The sequence below is a fragment of the Lagopus muta genome, chromosome 3 (assembly GCF_023343835.1).
Source record: "Lagopus muta isolate bLagMut1 chromosome 3, bLagMut1 primary, whole genome shotgun sequence".
Taxonomy (NCBI): Eukaryota; Metazoa; Chordata; class Aves; order Galliformes; family Phasianidae; genus Lagopus; species Lagopus muta.
The window spans coordinates 33,528,490-33,546,934 of record NC_064435.1 but is presented as its reverse complement, the minus strand read 5'-3'; the positions used below and the strand labels follow the sequence as shown (position 1 = coordinate 33,546,934).

General features: G+C 36.9%; 1 protein-coding gene across 2 annotated transcripts in view; it reads left to right on the top strand.

The window, feature by feature from the left end:
* PREX2 (phosphatidylinositol-3,4,5-trisphosphate dependent Rac exchange factor 2) overlaps positions 1 to 18,445 on the top strand; it is a 218,495-nt gene that overhangs the window by 106,267 nt on the left and 93,783 nt on the right. For both annotated transcript variants that reach the window (XM_048938904.1, XM_048938903.1), the window contains exons 7-11: positions 633 to 766; positions 3,877 to 3,980; positions 9,385 to 9,534; positions 12,973 to 13,117; positions 14,444 to 14,544. In XM_048938904.1, coding sequence (XP_048794861.1) covers positions 633 to 766; positions 3,877 to 3,980; positions 9,385 to 9,534; positions 12,973 to 13,117; positions 14,444 to 14,544 — 634 coding nt within the window. The remainder of the gene's footprint in view (positions 1 to 632; positions 767 to 3,876; positions 3,981 to 9,384; positions 9,535 to 12,972; positions 13,118 to 14,443; positions 14,545 to 18,445) is intronic.

Genomic DNA, 18,445 nt, shown 5'->3' with positions numbered 1-18,445 from the left:
CTTCTTTTTCATTAACCTTATTGAAAATGCCCACCTTCTTTTCAAACAGGAGAATGATCTGCCTGAAGAAAAATGAGGCATGGGAAATTTTATCCCAAGTGTACAAAGATTAGCAAAATTCTGATGTCTTCAGAGTATGTTAAGTAGTATGCTAGGCAGTCTTAATTTCATATGCTGTTGTTAACTTTGCATGAATTTTAAACGTTACTGATTTTTGTTTTGAGTCTATCTGTAGCTCAATTTAGTGTGGAATTATATGTATAATTTTAGTGATGTTTAAGTTCTAAGATACCTTAGATTTCCAGTTCATCTTGGCATACATTATGTGTTTCAAAGCCCCACTTTCACGCATTTCCTAATAAATATTAAAATTACTGAGACGTGTTTGCCTGATTTCAAATGTAAGCGTTCAAAAAAGGAACAAACCATTACTCCAGTTACTACATGAACACAAAGCTAATGTTAAACATCATTAAGTAAATTTTAAAAAATATTAGTTACAAAGTAATATAATACCATGTGTATTAATCTTGATGTTTTGGAGAATTGTTACCACTGTCTGTGTGAAAGACGCTGTCCTTTCTTGCTGTAGAATTCACACAAAAAAATGATCTCTTTACTACTGTCTGTAGGGGTCTAACATCACTGATACATGCACAGAAATGCTGCGAAGCGGATTACTTCTGAAGATTTCAGCGGGAAATATCCAAGAGCGGATATTCTTTCTCTTTGATAACCTTTTGGTATACTGCAAAAAAAAGCACAGGTAAAGAATTCACTTATACTTGGAAAAATCATTTGTGTTTTTCTCACGGTGGAGCTGGTTCTTTGTATGCTTTTTCTGAATATTTAAACAACTCCAAAATACTTACTGTGATTAATTGCATTGACATTGAGGCCCTGGAACGTGTCCAGAGAAGGGCAACGAAACTGGTGAGGGGTCTGGAGCACAACAAGTCTTATGAGGAGCGGCTGAGGGAGCTGGGATTGTTCAGTCTGGAGAAGAGGAGGCTCAGGGGAGACCTCATTGCACTTTACAACTTCCTAAAGGGAGGTTGTGATGAAAAAGGCTCTGGCCTCTTCTCCCAGGCAAATAGTAGGACCCAAGGAAATGGCTAGAAGTTGTACCAGAGGAGGTTTAGGTTGAACATGAGGACAAACTTTTTCTCTCAAGAGGGTGGTCAGGCATTGGAATGGCTGCCCAGGGAGGTGGTGGAGTCACCGTCCCTGGCAGTGATGAGGAGCTACGAGATATAATTTAGTAGCTTGTGGTGCTGGGAATGGGAGGGTGGTTGGACTAGATGATCTTGCAGGTTGTTTCCAACCTTGCGATTCTATGATTCAGTATATACTTCAGCATTTTCGGAGAAGACCTATCATCAGGGAGAGATGTATTTAATTCAAACACTGAAAATGTTGTGCAGTAGTGCAGAAACCAAATGGTGATGTACAGAGAGAAGGAATCTACTTCATCAGACTTCCACAATGAGTTCTATGTGATAGTCCCACTCTCTTGTAGGAAGGGTAAACAATTTGAATTTATAGTTGAAACATGTAGTATTGTAGCTTATGCTATAAAATTTGTCTCAATGGATTCAAGTATTTCAAGCCTTTGCACATCTAAGCAGGGAAGAGAGGACACTATTTCTTGGTATATCACAAGGAACAATTCTGTAATTCAGCAGCAATGTTCTACAGTTAGTGTTCACTAAGTATTCTTACACTTCTGCAAAATAGGAGTTCTGAGTACAGGTATTCCTGTTTGAGTTTGTCTGTTGATGCAAAACAGCTTTGAGTAGCCAGTAAGTACACATGCTTCTAAATAGATCCTTTGTGGGTCCTTAGATACAAAATAGACCTTGGAAATTCTCTCTAGTACCGCAGCCAAATACAATTCTTTGCCACTGATAATGGAGACCAGAACTCCAGTGTGGGCACCACAATCTTCATGTATTGTGTAGTACAGCAATGACCTGAGAATGCTTCAAAACACAGTATGATGTATATATATATACAACTAGTCAGTGGAAATTTGTCCTTAAAGAGTATGAATCTAAAACCAATCCTTAAGCGATACTTTAAAATTTCATTAACAACTTTTGTTGTCTTATGTGGTGTATAGTTTATATTTGTATTCTTCACATTAATTTTTGCATATTACTTATCATGGCAATAATTTTCCAATCATATTCATTATACTTCTTTACCAAATATTTTATATTCATATAACACAAGGGCATGTGGCTAAAGGAAGGATATCCCTTTTCTCTCCTTACGTGCTAATTATAGTCTTTTGGTTAGATGTAGTACCTGTACAACTTCTTGTTGAATTAACACGAGGAGAAGATGTTCTCATCAGTACACAGTTGGCAAAGCAGAAAATCATAGTAGTGCAAAGCATCCCTGGGCCCTTTTGATCAGGAATATCATATGAGGAGTTCTCTAAATTGTAAAGTTGCTGAGCTTGTTTTGCAAGGGCATTATTCAGACTGTACTGGAAATGCTGGTTCTTGCTGTGACTTATAACTGAAGGAGATACTTGGTAATTTGTGTAACTGAGGCCCTGATACGTGTTCAAACAAGGGCAACAAAGCTGGTGAGGAGTCTGGAGCGCAGGCCTTGTGACAAGTGGCTGAAGGAGATGGGATTGTTCAGTCTGGAAAAGAGGAGGCTCAAGGGAGACCTTATTGCTCTCTATAACTACCTGAAGAGAGGCTATAATGAGCTAGAGGTTGGCCTCTTCTCTCATGTAACGGCGATAGAACTAGAGGGAACGGCTTCAAGCTGCACCAAGGGAGATTTAGGCTGGGCGTTAGGAAATACTACTTTTCTGAAAGAGTGGTCAGGCACTGGAATGAGCTGCCCAGGGAAGAGGTGAAGTCACCGACCCTGGAGGTGTTCAAGGAATGTTTGGATGTTGTGTTGAGGAATATGGTTTAGTGAGCACTATTGGTGATCAGTAGGTGGTTGGACTGGATGATCTTGTAGGTCTTTTCCTCCCTTGGTGATTCTGTGATTGGCAAGTAGGCAAAGAGGGTGTTCTTCACAGGAAGCTTGTATTTTGACAATTTTTAAGTCCTTTTTTTTTTTTTTTTTTTTAATAGAGCAAGATATTTTATATAGTTTTTGAACATTCTTTTCAGCACAGTTGTGTAAACATGGGTAAATAAGCTTTAGTTTCACAGACACAAATGTCTCTTGGGTTACTGGGTTTAGTTTACTTCGGAGAAAAAATATACCGAACCTTTTATGCTTACTACCTCTGGTTTATCTTACATAAGAGAAGCTGCATGGGACTAGGAGTCTCAAAAAACTTTCAGTAGGTTTGCAGTTATACCAATGCCTACACAAAATTTCAGCAATTCTTAATTATAATTTGTGATTAACTCTTATGTAAGAAAAAATGTCTTTATTGTTCTTTCAGGCATAAACACCACAGATGAGGTTAATGTTTATAGGACACAGTTTATATCTAAAGGTGTTATTTCATTTTCTCAGTCATACTATCCTTGTTTTGAATTTCTTGAGAAGTGTAAGGAGGTTAAGCCAGGAGGAAACATTCTCCCATGCTGTATTTTGTCTTTAATGACAGAGTGACATGTAAGTATCAAGGTACTGGAACAGGACATTTAGTATGAGACTTTGTTTACAAAAATGTTTTGTCATCTAGCAGTTTGTATATAAGTCTTGTCAGAGGTAGCATTTTGCTTTAATGTCAGGAGTGTCCTATTCAGGAATAATTTCCACAGTTCAGTTGCACAGGTATAAGTGGGCTATGACACTTTTAGTTGTCATTAAATGCTACTTGTACAAGTAGCATTGTAGAAACAAATCACGAGATTGTGCGTGACTGCTTACCTGCTCCTCTTTGATCAGGCGATTGAAGAACAGCAAAGCATCTACAGATGGCCATCGTTACCTCTTTCGGGGCAGAATAAACACAGAAGTGATGGAGGTAGAGAATGTAGATGATGGAACAGGTGAGTATATTTGTGCTGCGGATTTACAGAGTAAATGGTGCTGAAATCAAATGCAGCTTCATAATTTCTTTGAAAATAAAGAGAATAAGAAGCCACTTCAAAAGAGCGATCTGCTCTTATCAAAACTCTACTTCTGTGACACATCATTGCTTTCATACTTTATTAGCTCAACAGTCATAGATGACTTTTACACTAGCCTGAACAGAGTAATAAAGCAGAGTAACATTTATTGCTCAACTGGAGTCATATGTTTAACTTTACAACATTACAGCTCTACTAAATAGTATCCCTAGGCAGGTGATGTATTTGTAGTAGCAAATGCTGAATTTGTAAGGTGTTTGAGGAAAAGAAAAAAGTTTTTCATAATACTCTTAGGACATAATAAAATAGGAGGCATTACTTTATATTTCCAATGATTCTATGACTCATACTGAATTTCTAGTTTTCTACTTTTCTTTGCAGTTTTCTGTACTTTGAAAGTTATTTTCCAGAGAAAACTAATTAACTCTCCCTCTATTAGTTGACATCACTTAAATTATAACTCTTGACATTGCTGGGACCACATATATCCACCATGAATATTCTAAGAACTTTGTAATACAGCATTTCATTGTTTCCAATTCCATGTATTACCGTGCTTTAAGCAAATATTTCTTCTGTTGTCTTTAGTGAAGATTTCTTTCTTTCTCCACATTCATCATCTCTATTTCTCAAGGCTGTCATTACTGTCTTCATTAGCTTTTTCTTGCTATTCCGTACTTGATCTTGTTTACACTGTCCTTCTATTTCCTGTGCATTCATTTTTAGACATAAGGAAAAGCTTTTTCTGTCAGAGAGTGGTCAGCACTGGAATGGCTGCCCAGGGTGGTGGTGGAGTCGCCGTCCCTGGCAGTGTTCAAGAGGCATCTGGACGACGTGCTGCGTGATATGGTTTAGTGCTTGTGGTGGCAATGGTGATGAGGAGACAGTTCGACTAGATGGTTTCCAACCTTGTGATTCTATGATTCTATGATTCTATGATTTTCTTAGTGAATTTTCAAGCGCAGGTTATCCCCCTCTCTGCTCCAGACACCAGTAGTCTAATTTCCTCCATCAATAGGAAGTCTTGCTACCTTACCCATTTCCTATAGCCTTGCATACAATAGTGAAGGCCATCTTCCTTCCTTCCCACTTCCTCTCCTGAGCCATTTCAAATCTTGTTGCTTTGTTATATGGAACATTTCTAAAACCTGGAGTGGTTCCTTTCCTCACTTCAGAAACATGAGTTAATGGTTTGATTATTTTATTTTGTGTGTAATTCTCACCTTTTTTCCTCCACATCCTCAAGTATCCTGCCTTCTCCATTTCTATTAGTCCAGTATCCTAGAACAGTTTTCTTGTAATTATTCTTTTTTGATGTTCTATAGTTCTCTTTGAAATATCGAAATATTTGCCATTTCCCTGGCCTGTGGAAGCTTTTTTTTTTTTTATTTCTATAACTTTTTTCTTTCTTTCTTTCTTTTTTTTTTTTTTTTAAATAAACTTGTTTTCTTCCTTGTGGTCAGAAGTCCCTCTCCTTGTGCTTCTGTAAGTTTTATCACGATGCTCTTCTTTAACCTTCCACTGTCTTATTTTTTGTACTGTTCTCATTTGTTGCACTCAGATGTCTTGTTTCTCATCCCCTGTAGTCATCAGCCTTTGAACTTTAACCCTGTAATATTTTATTGCATTCTTTTTGCCTTATGTAATTCTCAAGAATAGCAATGTGTTCTTTGAGCCTCGTTCATATAAGCTTTGCAAGTGAATGTTTGTTGCATTATTTTCTTCTCCTTAATAATCTATTATCCATCATTCTCCATAATTCTAATTTCAGAGTACAAGCTCTTAGGGGCATTGTGATTTTATTTCCATAGCTGTACCCGACTTTCTCATGTATTCTTCATGGGGCTTTTGTAAGCATTAAAGACTTGAATCTAGGTGATACTTCCACAGATCTTTATTGCAGATTTTGGGATCATCTGTTCTCTTGGTATGAAGAACCATAGTGCTCTAGGGAACTGGATAACTGAGTGTGTTTGCTTTCAGCACTGATAAACGTAGGAGTGTAGTCTTTACTGTTGATAAACAGATGAATAGAAGTAGGAAAAGAGTGTCCTGGTGTGGTTTATTGTCATGCTAATGAACAGTATACCTACAAAAATTAACAAAGGTTTTTCTTGACTGAGCAGTACAGTTGAGAAGCTTTCTCTCCTTTCCTTCTTTCTTCCTCTTTTTCCTTCCTTTTCAACATCATGAAGCACTCTGTTTTGTTTATTCAGTTCTTAGAATTCGGAGGAAAGTACATTTTTAAAGGCTTTCACCCGTCATTAAATGAATGCTATTTAGTTTACGAAGACAGGCACTTGATGCTTAGGAAATTCCAGATTTATGGTTTATTATGCTAGTTCTGTCTTGAAATAAAACATGAAACAGAAAAATCACTGTGTGATAATAGTAACCAGAGATTGCTGGAAAAATGTATAAGGAAGAGGCAGGGAACCAAGGCTCTGCAGCAATTATGTGATCGGTGTTTTTGAGCACAGGTGTTTTTGAACACTGTGACACATAGAAGTCCTTCAACATATTTATTTATTTATTTATTTGCTTGGAAGAGAAGTCTATTGCATATGGCACTAACAAATTGCTTGATATGCATCTCTTAAAAGGTTGAGTGTTGAATTTTGTAAAAAATCTGTCGCAATTTTTCAAATTGCAAGCTTTTAATGTATTGCTGTGTATCATTAGACGATGTCATCTTTCATCTCCTTCTCTTGTGAAGATAGAAACTTAATAAATTGTTCAGTGTGCTTCTTTAGACTTTGGGAAGATCACCTTCAAGTCTTTGCTGTAAAGCGTGCATGTTTCCTGTGCAGCTGGCCCATCAGAACATGCACACCTCTTGTCTGTCCATCCAGGCAGCAGGTGTGAAGCTCTCCATCGGATTTCGTTCAACAGGCTGTCCAAAATTGGCAGGAGTTTGTATGGAATAGTAGCAGAATGCTGAAATGCCATTAAGATGACTTTGATAGGTGTACTGGGGAGGCCATACAGCTTGAGGGCTTAAAGTCATGGGTAGCACATGGATCAAAAAAGTAAAGGGGTGTCACAGTTAAAGGTAGAGATCAAAGTCGAGCTGGACCTTATAGTAGTGGGTTATTATTGCCGAATTTGGTGACAGCTACATGTGTGCATCCACCTGAACTGACTGCCAGCTAACATTAGGCAGTCTTAGCACCCAAGTAGGTGTTTGGGCTTTTCAGAGAGTTCTGTGATTTTTAAGGGCATGAGATAAATATGTTATCAAATTGCCAGCACTCAGGGTCCTGCAGTTACAGAAATTCAGAGGCAGTGAAAACTGCAAATTTAAAATGCCACTCTGTACGCTGACATATTCAAGCAGCTGGATGAGCCAAATTTTCTGAATTAAACTCTTAAGTTAACATCAAAATTTGGTTCGCAGTTAAATGTAGGTACCTAAATCTGTGTTTTTGACTGCTTTTTTTACACACAATTTTAATTGCTGTGTTAGAGATCATATTTCCCTGCCAAATGAGGGTGTTGGGATCACAGACGCATGATGAAAAAAGACCACAGGAAAAATATTACCCTGTAGTTTTGTACATGTTAACCTGCAACTTAAAAGCAAATAAACAAAAAGGTGCAACTAGTGCTTAATTGCTAGATTTTTAAGCCCATACAAAAATAATACAGGCGGATGTAAAGTTTCCTTCCTCTAGTAGCCCTTCAACCTCTCATCTCCAGAAGACTGCAGCCTCTCAACTGATAGCTTCTGTCTGAGATATTATTTTCTCTGGCTTTAGACTGTAGTTTTCTGGAGTTACACAAGTGATATGATGGTTATTTTTAAAGAATCAGTGTTTATAAAGAGGCAAAGGATTTTAAGCATAGGTTATGTGCATAAAAATGTGGTACATAGGTAAGCAGTATGAAATGTGGTATAGTAAAAATAAATTCAGTTTCTTTTCCATCATACACTTGCTTGCACTTTCTTCCACTCTTTTGATTAATAGAAAATTTTGTTGAGTTAGAAAGCAGCCATCAGTCTCATAATTTTCTAGTAGTTCCTGACATTTCCCAGCCCACTGTAGACAGCTTGGCTGCTTTCCATCTAATTAAAATGCAGAGTTACTGAAAGGATACTAGCATGTCTGCTGAGATTTATGAGAAATTGTAGCAAGCATTTCAGCAGGAGTTTCGGTTTTAGAAAATCCCATCTCATTATATAAAACAGGGCTGAATTATGAAAAAGTATTTACAAAGTAAAGAGGTCTGTATTTGTTAGAATAGTTCAGGGCTGGCCCCAGGGCTTTCTTGTTTATTAATGAAAGTTTATGGTGAGAAAATTCTGACCTTTGATTTTTGTAATAATTTGTACAATAGTTACTAATTCAAGTTTTAATCTATATTTTATTCAAAAAGATGTGTTTGTTATCAGAGGCTGTTTATGCCTCACAAACTTTGCTTCAAGAGATGTACCTAATCCTATTCAAGGATATTCAGACTGTACAAAGGCGCTAGTTTCAGAGAAGATCTGTATAGCAAATTTCTGAATAAGATTTATGGACTAGCATGTTAACATGAAATGTCATGTAAATAAAGAAAGGGCAATGAGGTAAATTATCTATTTTTTGTAGCAGAGCATTTTACATGTTAACAGGCAAAACTCAGGATATTTACAAACATCAGCAGCAGTTGTTACTTCTCTCCCATTACGTGTATGCTGAAAATAGGCTGGTTAGGAATATATTTCAAAAACAGTGCATTTGCTTATAATGGACTTTTGTTATATTTTGTTATATTGTAGTTTGTGTAAACAAATTGTTTTTTACTTATGTATTTGACATCAAATATCAGTAAAAATATATCTGATATGATTTGCTTGTTCTTTAGAACAAAATTGTATTTTCCTCCCTGTGTCCTTAGTCCTTTCATAAGCTTAATAGTAAATCATTCAACTGGCAGAACAGCTCTGAGACATTTAATGGCTGAAACCACAATGCTGCTTTTTATGGAACTATTTATGACAGTTTAACACAAACAAAAGTATTCTAAGTACAGCAATCAGTTCTTTTAAGAGGACTCTGCTTGTTTTAGCACCGAGTCTGTCTTCTTCCATATGCCAGGCAATTGTGTCACATGATAAAAAACATGTCGAGTTGACTAAATGTTAAAAGTACCACTCACTAAGGTATAGTAGTTCACAAATGGCACAAATAACTTTCATTTTTTTTTAGTTTGTTCTGCTTTACTTTGTTTTGTTTTCCATATTTTATAATTTTTGCGTGTCATGCTAGGAGTTCTTAAGAATTACAAGTATTTATTTTGCAAGAGTTCTTAGTCTTCAAGCCATTTTTTCTATTCTCAGCTGACTACCACAGTAGTGGCCACACTGTCATTAATGGCTGGAAGATCCACAACACAGCTAAGAACAAATGGTTTGTATGCATGGCAAAAACTCCTGAAGAGAAGCAAGAATGGTTGGAAGCTATTTTGAAAGAGCGAGAGAGACGAAAAGGTAGGTTAATAAACTTCTTTGTGTTGATTTGCCAGAAAGCCATACTATATTGATATGTTGAGATATAAAACAAAACCAGCTGCTAAACAAATTTCCGGTGTCAGGTTCCGCTGATGGTTTATGAATACCAGCTTGGAAAAAAATAAAATTGTACTGAGAAGGACGTAATGATTTGTTTCATATATTTTGGTAGTGAATGTTATTTTGGAAATGGGGAGATGACTTTGTGTGATTTTGCAGCTTATCCTTAACCACAGTATGTTGTCATAATTTCACTAAGGCCTGAGAATGGTTTGTGATACAGGAGGGTCTATTCTGAATGCCTTTTGGGATCTGTACACATTTTGTGAATGGAAATTTGAATCACTGAAATGAGCAGGTTTCCTAAGTTTCTTCATGCAGATGATCCAACATGAGATGGTACAGAATATACCCACTACCCCATATTTCATGCATTCTCCTTAATCAAAGATGGTAAAAAATCACCATTACCAAACAGCTATCTTTTTTGAATCTCTGAACCAAGGTGGAAGAATACTTGGCTTAAAATTGATCCTGTTTTTTTTAATGTGACTATAAATAACATTGTGTATTAAAGGTGAAACTGCACAAAATAGAAACAAGGAAAAATGATGCATCATCATCTTCTGAAGCTAATTTCATGTGTAAGCTGAAATTCCTAATTAGTAAGGAAGTATGGAGTCTTGGTAGTGAAAGAAAGTATGACCTTGTGGTGAGATCTGTGTTTCTGTTTCTGGTCTGTCTAGATTTCCTATGGACTGTTGTAGTAGCCAGTGTTTTGTGACTTCACTCTGAAGAGAGTATAACAGTGTTTCTTTGGTCTTTTAAGTCTGACTGCTGAATGTTTTTTGTATAACATCTGCCATCGGATTAGAGTTTCCACTAGAGTGTCTGAGAATTGACAAATTAATGGTGCTCATGAGAACTAATATTGAAAAAGCTAAAAAGGTGCTGTAGAGTTCCCAAGCATCAACATTTTAGAATATTGAATGAAAAGCAGTGTGAAAGAGATGACATCAAATGCAACAGATAATGGAGGACCTTGTCTGAATTGGCTAAAAAAGATTTCTAACAAATCCCACTTCACTTTTGCGAAGTTTTTTTGGTTTCTCTAGATGATTGGCACCTTTAGGTAAGGAATACAAAGAGTAAGTAGGAGTATTTTGTGTTGTTGTATTCTTGTTATTTCACTTTATACTGCTAGCAGAGGTGAGTCTGACCTAAACCTTCCCAGTCCTGACGTCGAAAGTAGCTTTCTAAAGTCAGGAAAAGATTTTAGCATCTTCTAATTTGAAGAATTACTCAGCTCTTGGAGGTCATAAAGCTTTTGCCACTGAGGAGGCATCCAGGGAAGAAATAAGAGGAGGCTAGAGCACGAGAGGATTTGGTACATGCTTGGTTTGTAACACAGAATCTTCACAAGTATTTCTTGAATATCTCAATTACTTCATCCTCTTATAAATGTATCCATCCCCTCCAGCATAATTTTTTCAAAACATCTGTATATATACCTATTAAAAAGCAGGATACATCAACTTCATTGCTAAAAGGTTCTCAGATCACTCAGAAACAAAAATGGGCCTGTTTTTAGAATTCAGATATTGTCTGAACACTGCTGTAAACACTTTTTCAGGAATTCGTTTTGAACGTAAATGTGCTTTAATTGTGTATTTGCTTAATAATATGTAGAAACTGTTCATGCATTATATATTTATGTTTATTTACCCTGAAGTGTAAATGACTAGCACATATGAGGACAGTGTTTTTGTCTCCTTTGTGAGTCAGCCACCAACTAAATTAAATAAACACACTTGGCAAATCTCCTGAGCTGCGAGTGAAGCTCACATGATTAACTGCCCCCTTTACTACGCTGTGTGGTAGAGCTTGCCTATGCATTCCTTCTTAGTGATGCTGTGTCCCCCTCATCTCATGTAGATCCTTAGATTGCAGTGATCTCTAGACTAGGTGAATACAGAATGTGGAACATGGTAATGCAGCTTGGTATGCCATGTCTTGGGGCTTTCTGGACCATTGAGTTTGGGAGACTTGGAGATTCAGTGTGCTGAGAGAAGCTCAGCCTACATTATTTGCAGTCTGTATGGTGAGGCTGAACAAAAAGGCAGAGAATGTCCCAAGTGAAATAGTTCAGCAGACTTTTCAGTGGTTATTGAATTCACTCTCAGCTAGGGCTGCATTTTTAGATGTATTTTCTTTCTATGAGAAATAAAGCTGAATTGGAAACTTTTGTTAGGAAATCTTTCCGTGAGTACTTAGACTTCTATGTAAACATCTGAGACATTCTGAAAGATAGGAATCTATTTAAATGGTCATCAGTTTTAAGGCTGATGGTGCTGTGGTTACCTGTTTCAAATAATCAATACAGAGAAAAACATCAGAATCCCTTAAGCTCCATAAGCAGTATACTGGTTAGATGTTCTTTTTCTGGGAGTATGTCACGTTTTATGGTTGTGTGGCACCACTGCTAACTGGTTTGTGTGTAAGAGACACTTCTGTATCTGTGACCAATACCTTTGTTAGCTTTTTGTTATAATTTTTTGTCTGGTTATTTTTCAGAATTAATGAAGAGGCAGAGTACTACTTGAATATACACAGTTATAATTTCTAAAAATGTGCAAATTCGGAAAGAGAAACTGAAAACATAAATAAGACATTCCAGAAATGTGTGGTTTATCCTGAATTAAGAACTGTTGTAGAGAAAATACAAGGTTTATGAAGATCTGTGGTACTCCTTGGGAGAGCAAACTTCTGTCAGTGGTCAATGTGATGCATAATTCAGCAAGAACTGGTTGTTATTGTACTCATCTGTAATTCTGAAAATATAGTGACTTTCTCAAGAAGTGAAATAGATGAAAATAATAAATGTTGAATTAATCTCCTTGATAGCTTTTGGGAAAATTCTGAAACAAATAAAAATCTAGTTATGAAAGTGCTTTTGTGGAAAAGGGGTAGGTTAATCTTTCATGAAATTAACAGGTTTATAACAAATAATTAGGGACAGTTCCTTGGAAATCTGAAAAAAAAAAAAGTGTATAAATACTTTTCTCGTAACAAGGTAAGAGTATGAACAAAGTTGTTTTTAAATCTCCCTTGTAAATGTTCATATACTGAAGTCTGAAAATTACAGGATTAGTATCACTGCAGTATCAATGGTATTGTTGGTAAAGGTGTTACGTTTGCAGTAACGATTAGACTTCACTGTAATTTGTAACTCTCATTTGATTATGCTTTATGAAGATTAGATGTTCATAAATAAGTCTTGATTCAGAGTAAAATAATAAAAACCAATTCCTTTTGCTTGTTGAAATGTAAAATATTGATAGCGCTTCTCAATTTTGATGAAGATTTTGAAATGTAATGGCAATGTCATTTCATAAAATTTTATTGTAATTTTAACAGGTTTGAAATTGGGCATGGAACAAGACACTTGGGTGATGATCTCTGAGCAAGGAGAAAGACTGTACAAAATGATGTGCAAGCAAGGGAGTCTCATCAAAGACAGGAAGAGGAAATTAACCACGTTCCCCAAATGCTTTCTTGGAAGGTATTACATGCATTCAAGACCAGGAATTCTAACTCTCTGAAAACACATTTTAAATCTTCTTTGGGATTTTATGAAAACCACACATTGTCTGTTAGAACTATCCGTCTCAGAATTTAGTCAAAGTGCAAAATGGTCTGCCTGAAACTGGATGTGTAGCTTTTAAAGGATCAAGGCGGCAAAGGCTGAAACTATGAAAATGCATCCAATAAAATAATTTCTTTAGAGAAATAATTTTCTACATGTTCAATGCATTTTTGTTTCTCTAATGCCTAATTTAGAGAGTCAAATTTGCTTTAATCCCCTAAAACAAATCTGTCTCTAAAACTGTTTCCCTTTTCCTCTTGCCTGAATGTCAGGTATGGAATTACTTAATGCAGCATACATACTTAAAAAATTTACCCCTATTGTGTGGAAGATCTTTAGAATGCTATGTTCCTCGTGCATGCAAGAGGAAGAGAAAGTAATAGGTACTGTAACGTTAGATGTTATGTATATTACCAAAAAAAACCCCACTTTTGGAGGCAGATTTTTTTTTGGAGGCTTATTTCATCTGACCATAAGACAGATGAGTATGGAAATGTTTTGATAAAAGTACAGTCAATATTTTGCACAACTGTGTGTTTTGGTGAAGATTCTTACCACCGTGTTCAAAAGAGGAAATGAAACAGGAGATTTTCATGTACTATCCAATATCTTGTAGCCAGTGAGAGTTGAAACCAGGATTAAGATTAATTATTAAGCTGTGACTGAATCATTTTCTCAGAGGGACTGTTGGAAGAAGGTGAAGAATACAGTCATCATATGGAATTTTGTAAAACACTTAAACCTTTAAATGAAAGGTGGTTTTTTGTGTCTTTGAAATGGACCCTTTTGAAGTATGCTGTTCTCTGGGTCACCAGTTAGAACCTATGAATATTGCACTGCCTTTCTATGCAATATTTTGATTTGTAACAGATGTACAAATATCTAATGTGCCATAAGATTGATATCTCTGGACTGCATCAGATCTATAGTGACATAAACACAGTATTTCCTCATTGTGCACCACATACTTTATTTCTGTGCTCAGAATGTCTCAGAAATAACAGGCCTACTGTTCTATCATACTGCCATACTTTTGGAATGACCTGCGTATTATGTCTAAATAATAAAAAGCAGAAATTATTTTTTTAAAGTTGATGTAGCATTCTAATGGTTACTCAATTTAAGAAGCACTTATGAAGTTAATAAGGCATCTTTCTAGACTTGTAACTGAGAAGAAAATGTAGTAGATATGGTATCATGACATTTCAAGTTTGTTTTTTTTTTTAATATGTTTTTCTTCAGTGAATTTGTGTCCTGGTTGTTAGAAATTGGAGAGATACACAGATCTGAAGAAGGTGTTCATCTTGGCCAAGCCTTATTAGAAAATGGCATTATCCACCATGGTAAATATAATTAGTTTGAACTTGCTTGTTTTCAAGGTACTTATTGTAATTGGTGTGGATTTAATTTTGTCTGACAAAAAAGTGGTCATATGTTGAATCTTCATTATGTCTTTTTAGGGATCTATGAGGCCATTGCCCGTACCTAAAAAATTTACGAGAGATCTGCTGATTTAATCAGATTTAGACCTGTGCAGTCCCAGCATTGCAAACAGGACCTGTAGAAACATTGCTGTTACGTTCTAAGCAAAAGTAACTCTTGGAATAAGACTGAAGTAGATTCTGCATTTAAGGATTTAAACCTTTTATGTAGGTGAGGTGAGGCTTTTTAGGAACATATGTAGGACTAAGAGTTGTTAGGAAAGAGCAAAAACTCACAGCTGGCTGCTGGTAAATGTACCTTATCCTCTGTTGAGGATTACAAGTTTAATCACTAAATCTGGCCTAGAAACCAAAAGTTTTAACTTTTGAATTTTAAGGCCCTGTTCACTAGGTTGTAGACTCAATAAAATTCATATTTTTATATTGAAGTTTTCAGTCTGCTAGTCAACTGTCTGTATTAAGTTCATTCTGTAGGGATGTATCACTGAAATGGTACCATTTTTGAGCTGATAAGGTTTGATTTCTTCAGGGTAATTTCCATTGGTAACATTTTATCTACCGGACATTCTTGTCAGAGTGGTCCTTGTCTCTGTTGCTTCTAGCAGGTATGATCCAGCAGGATCTTATAAACAAACTCGAGAAACTTCTGCTTTTGAAGGCATGTTTGGTTTACAGTAAGTTCAGTCACTTGAAAAAAAATAAAAAGCAGTTAGTGAAAGAGTTGTGAAGTTAGCTACTGTTCTAGCATGGTTTCAAGGCATAAATTTAGATGGAATTATTGATAGTTTTCATTGTAATGCTTGAATACTTTAGCCAGTAATGAATTTAATACTTTGCCACCATGTTTTCACATCCTTGGCTGTAAAGTGGGAGCAACAGAGTGCCACTTAGCTGTATGCATGTTAGACATACACAGAGTAGGAGGAAAAACACTGAAGTTATTCATCAGCAATGATGTAGTCTTAAATGCCTTAATGTCAGTCTATGTGATTTTCTTCTGTTGTCATTCAAGTGGCAGATGCTATTGTGTTTCCTACACACACAGAATCACAGAATCACAGAATCACCCGGGTTGGAAGGGACCCCAAGGATCATGTAGTTCCAACCCCCCTGCCTAGCAGGGCCACCAACATACATATTCAGATCAGGTTGCCCAGGACCCCGTCCAACCTGGCCTTAAACATGTCCAAGGACGGGGCATCCACAACCTCCCTGGGCAGCCCGTTCCAGGGCCTAACCACTCTCCTAGTAAAGAACTTCCCCCTAACATCCAACCTAAATCTTCCCTCCTTCAACTTAAAACCATTTCCCCTAGTCCTGCTGTTGTCAGCCCTTTTGAAGAGTTTACTCCCCTCCTGGGTGTAGGTTCCCTTCAGGTATTGATAGGCTGCAATGAGGTCACCCCGCAGCCTTCTCTTCTCCAGGCTGAACAAGCCCAACTCCCTCAGCCTGTCCTCATAGGGGAGGTGCTCCAGCCCTTTGATCATCTTTGTTGCTCTCCTCTGGACCCTTTCCAAAATCTCTATGTCTTTCTTGTACTGAGGGCTCCACACCTGGACACAGTACTCCAGATGGGGCCTCACAAGAGCCGTGTAGAGAGGGACAATCACCTCCCTGTCCCTGCTGGCCACCCCTCTCCTGATGGAGCCCAGGATCCCATTTGCCTTTTGAGCTGCCAGAGCGCACTGCTGGCTCATATTCAGTCTCTCAACGCATGACTGTTTCCAACTGAATGGTTCTTTTGCCAGAGATTCTTCTCTTAGAATCGTGGAATAGTTTGAGTTGGAAGGACAATTAAAATTCATCTAGTCTGACTCCCCTACAATGAACAGGAACACCTACAGCTAGATCAGGTTGCTCAGAGCTCTATTCAGCCTGACCTTGAATGTCACCAGAAATGGGGCATCCATCACCTCTCTGGGCAGCCTATTTCAGTTCCTCACCACATTTATTGTAAGACAAGTTTTTCCTTACATCTAATCTAAATTTCCCCTCTTTTAGTTTGGAACCTTTTCCCCATGTCCAATCACAACAGACTCTGCTAAAGAGTCTATTCCTTTCTTTCTTATAGCTCTCCTTTAGATACTGATACTTGATCTTGTAATTTATATCCCAGATACACTGATGGACTTTCTCAGTACAGATTTAAATGAATATTGTGTAATTTCATACGATAAATGGGTAATTATATTAGACTACTGAAATTTGAGCCAGACATGTTACTTTGAATAGTTGATCCAGCTGTGGTTCAGTGAAAATAGAACTCTTAAAATAAAGTTGAATGAACCATCTGTTTTCACAGAGGGAGCAAGGCAGAAAGAAAGTTTGGCTGTTATTCACATTGTGAATGTTGTAGGGGGCTTTGTTAGACCCAACATATTCTAGCACATGGCTCATTCCAGCTGTGCCAGACCCGTGTTGTGATGGGCATTGTTTTGCTTCCTTGTCTGTGAACTCTTAGAAGCTAAGCTTTTTTTCCTTGTTTTTTTTTTCCAGTTTTGCAAAAGATAAAATCTGTTTATTCATTGTCATAGTGAGATATTTTGTCCAGTCACTTACTACTGATGAATAGAGGTGGAATTTTCCTCTCAAGACAATAAGGGATTGGTATACTGATCTGAGTCAAAATTACCCTGGGAGAAAAGTAAAAATAACATGTTCATGATGTGTGCCATATAAAAATCTGTCCCAAAAGAGAGTATGGGTATAGGGTTGGTAGTGAAATACAAAACAACTTGGCATTCCTTATTTTAGTGGTAGTGAAGCAGTTTATCATCTTTAAGCATTTGAAACTATGCTCTTGCAAATGTACACCTGAAACTGGTAGATATCAGTGGTTGATACATCTGTTCTTCCACTTGAGTACAACAAACCAAATCAATAGAAAAAAAGAATAAAAAAAAAAACAAACCCACCTTAAAATGAATAGCAATTCAGAGCTTCACTCACAGCGTTTCCTGGATATATTTAGTATTTTGCACAATACATTTGAGTTGGAAACACCTTTGTCTGGTTTCCTTGCCTTCTGGAGTTCAGGAAGTGGCAACTCTGTGGGCCTACTACCATAGTTTTTGGTGTGCTTTGTGTTAGTAGGGGCTGTGAAGACAAAACAGCATTCTTCAGAGCAAGGAGACTTCTCTGTTCATGAGCAAGCAAGAATGGAAAGGTGCTTTGCAGGCATTTTTTTTTCCTCTGTGATACGATCCTGGTGGTGGAGTTTTCTACCTCCTGTAGTTTCCAATTTTAAAAAACTCCTGATGTGTGTTGATGTACTGGAATATGTATTTTCTGCAAGGGTAGGATATTAGTTTTTAAAATATATCTATTCCTCCTTGAAATGATCGTACTACAGTAAAATTCATTTCAACATTTGTGCCAGGCACTACATGTGTGAACTTTGTGTCTGATGTACTTTGAATTTATGGTATGTAAAAGAGGGTTTATTTTGGGTAATCACCTCAGCACAAGCCATCAGTTCAAGACAATTGGAATAATGTCTTGGGCTTTACTATCTGTAGATATATCAAATGCAGGTAGAGAAGTTATTTTTCTTTGCATATGACACCAGTGAAACCACTGTATATATCATGTCCAAATTCTGTATCCACAAATCAGAGGATGTGTGGAGATACCGAGGAGCTTGAAGACTGTGAAAATGTTTTGACAAAACATATGAAGTTGTGAGGTTTTGTTCTCAAAATTTTGTGAAACTCTGTTGAATGGAAACCCACCTGATAAGATCCTTCTTTATGGATCTTTGGCAAAATGACTGCTTTATATTTACTTCCGCAGTGTAAGGAAG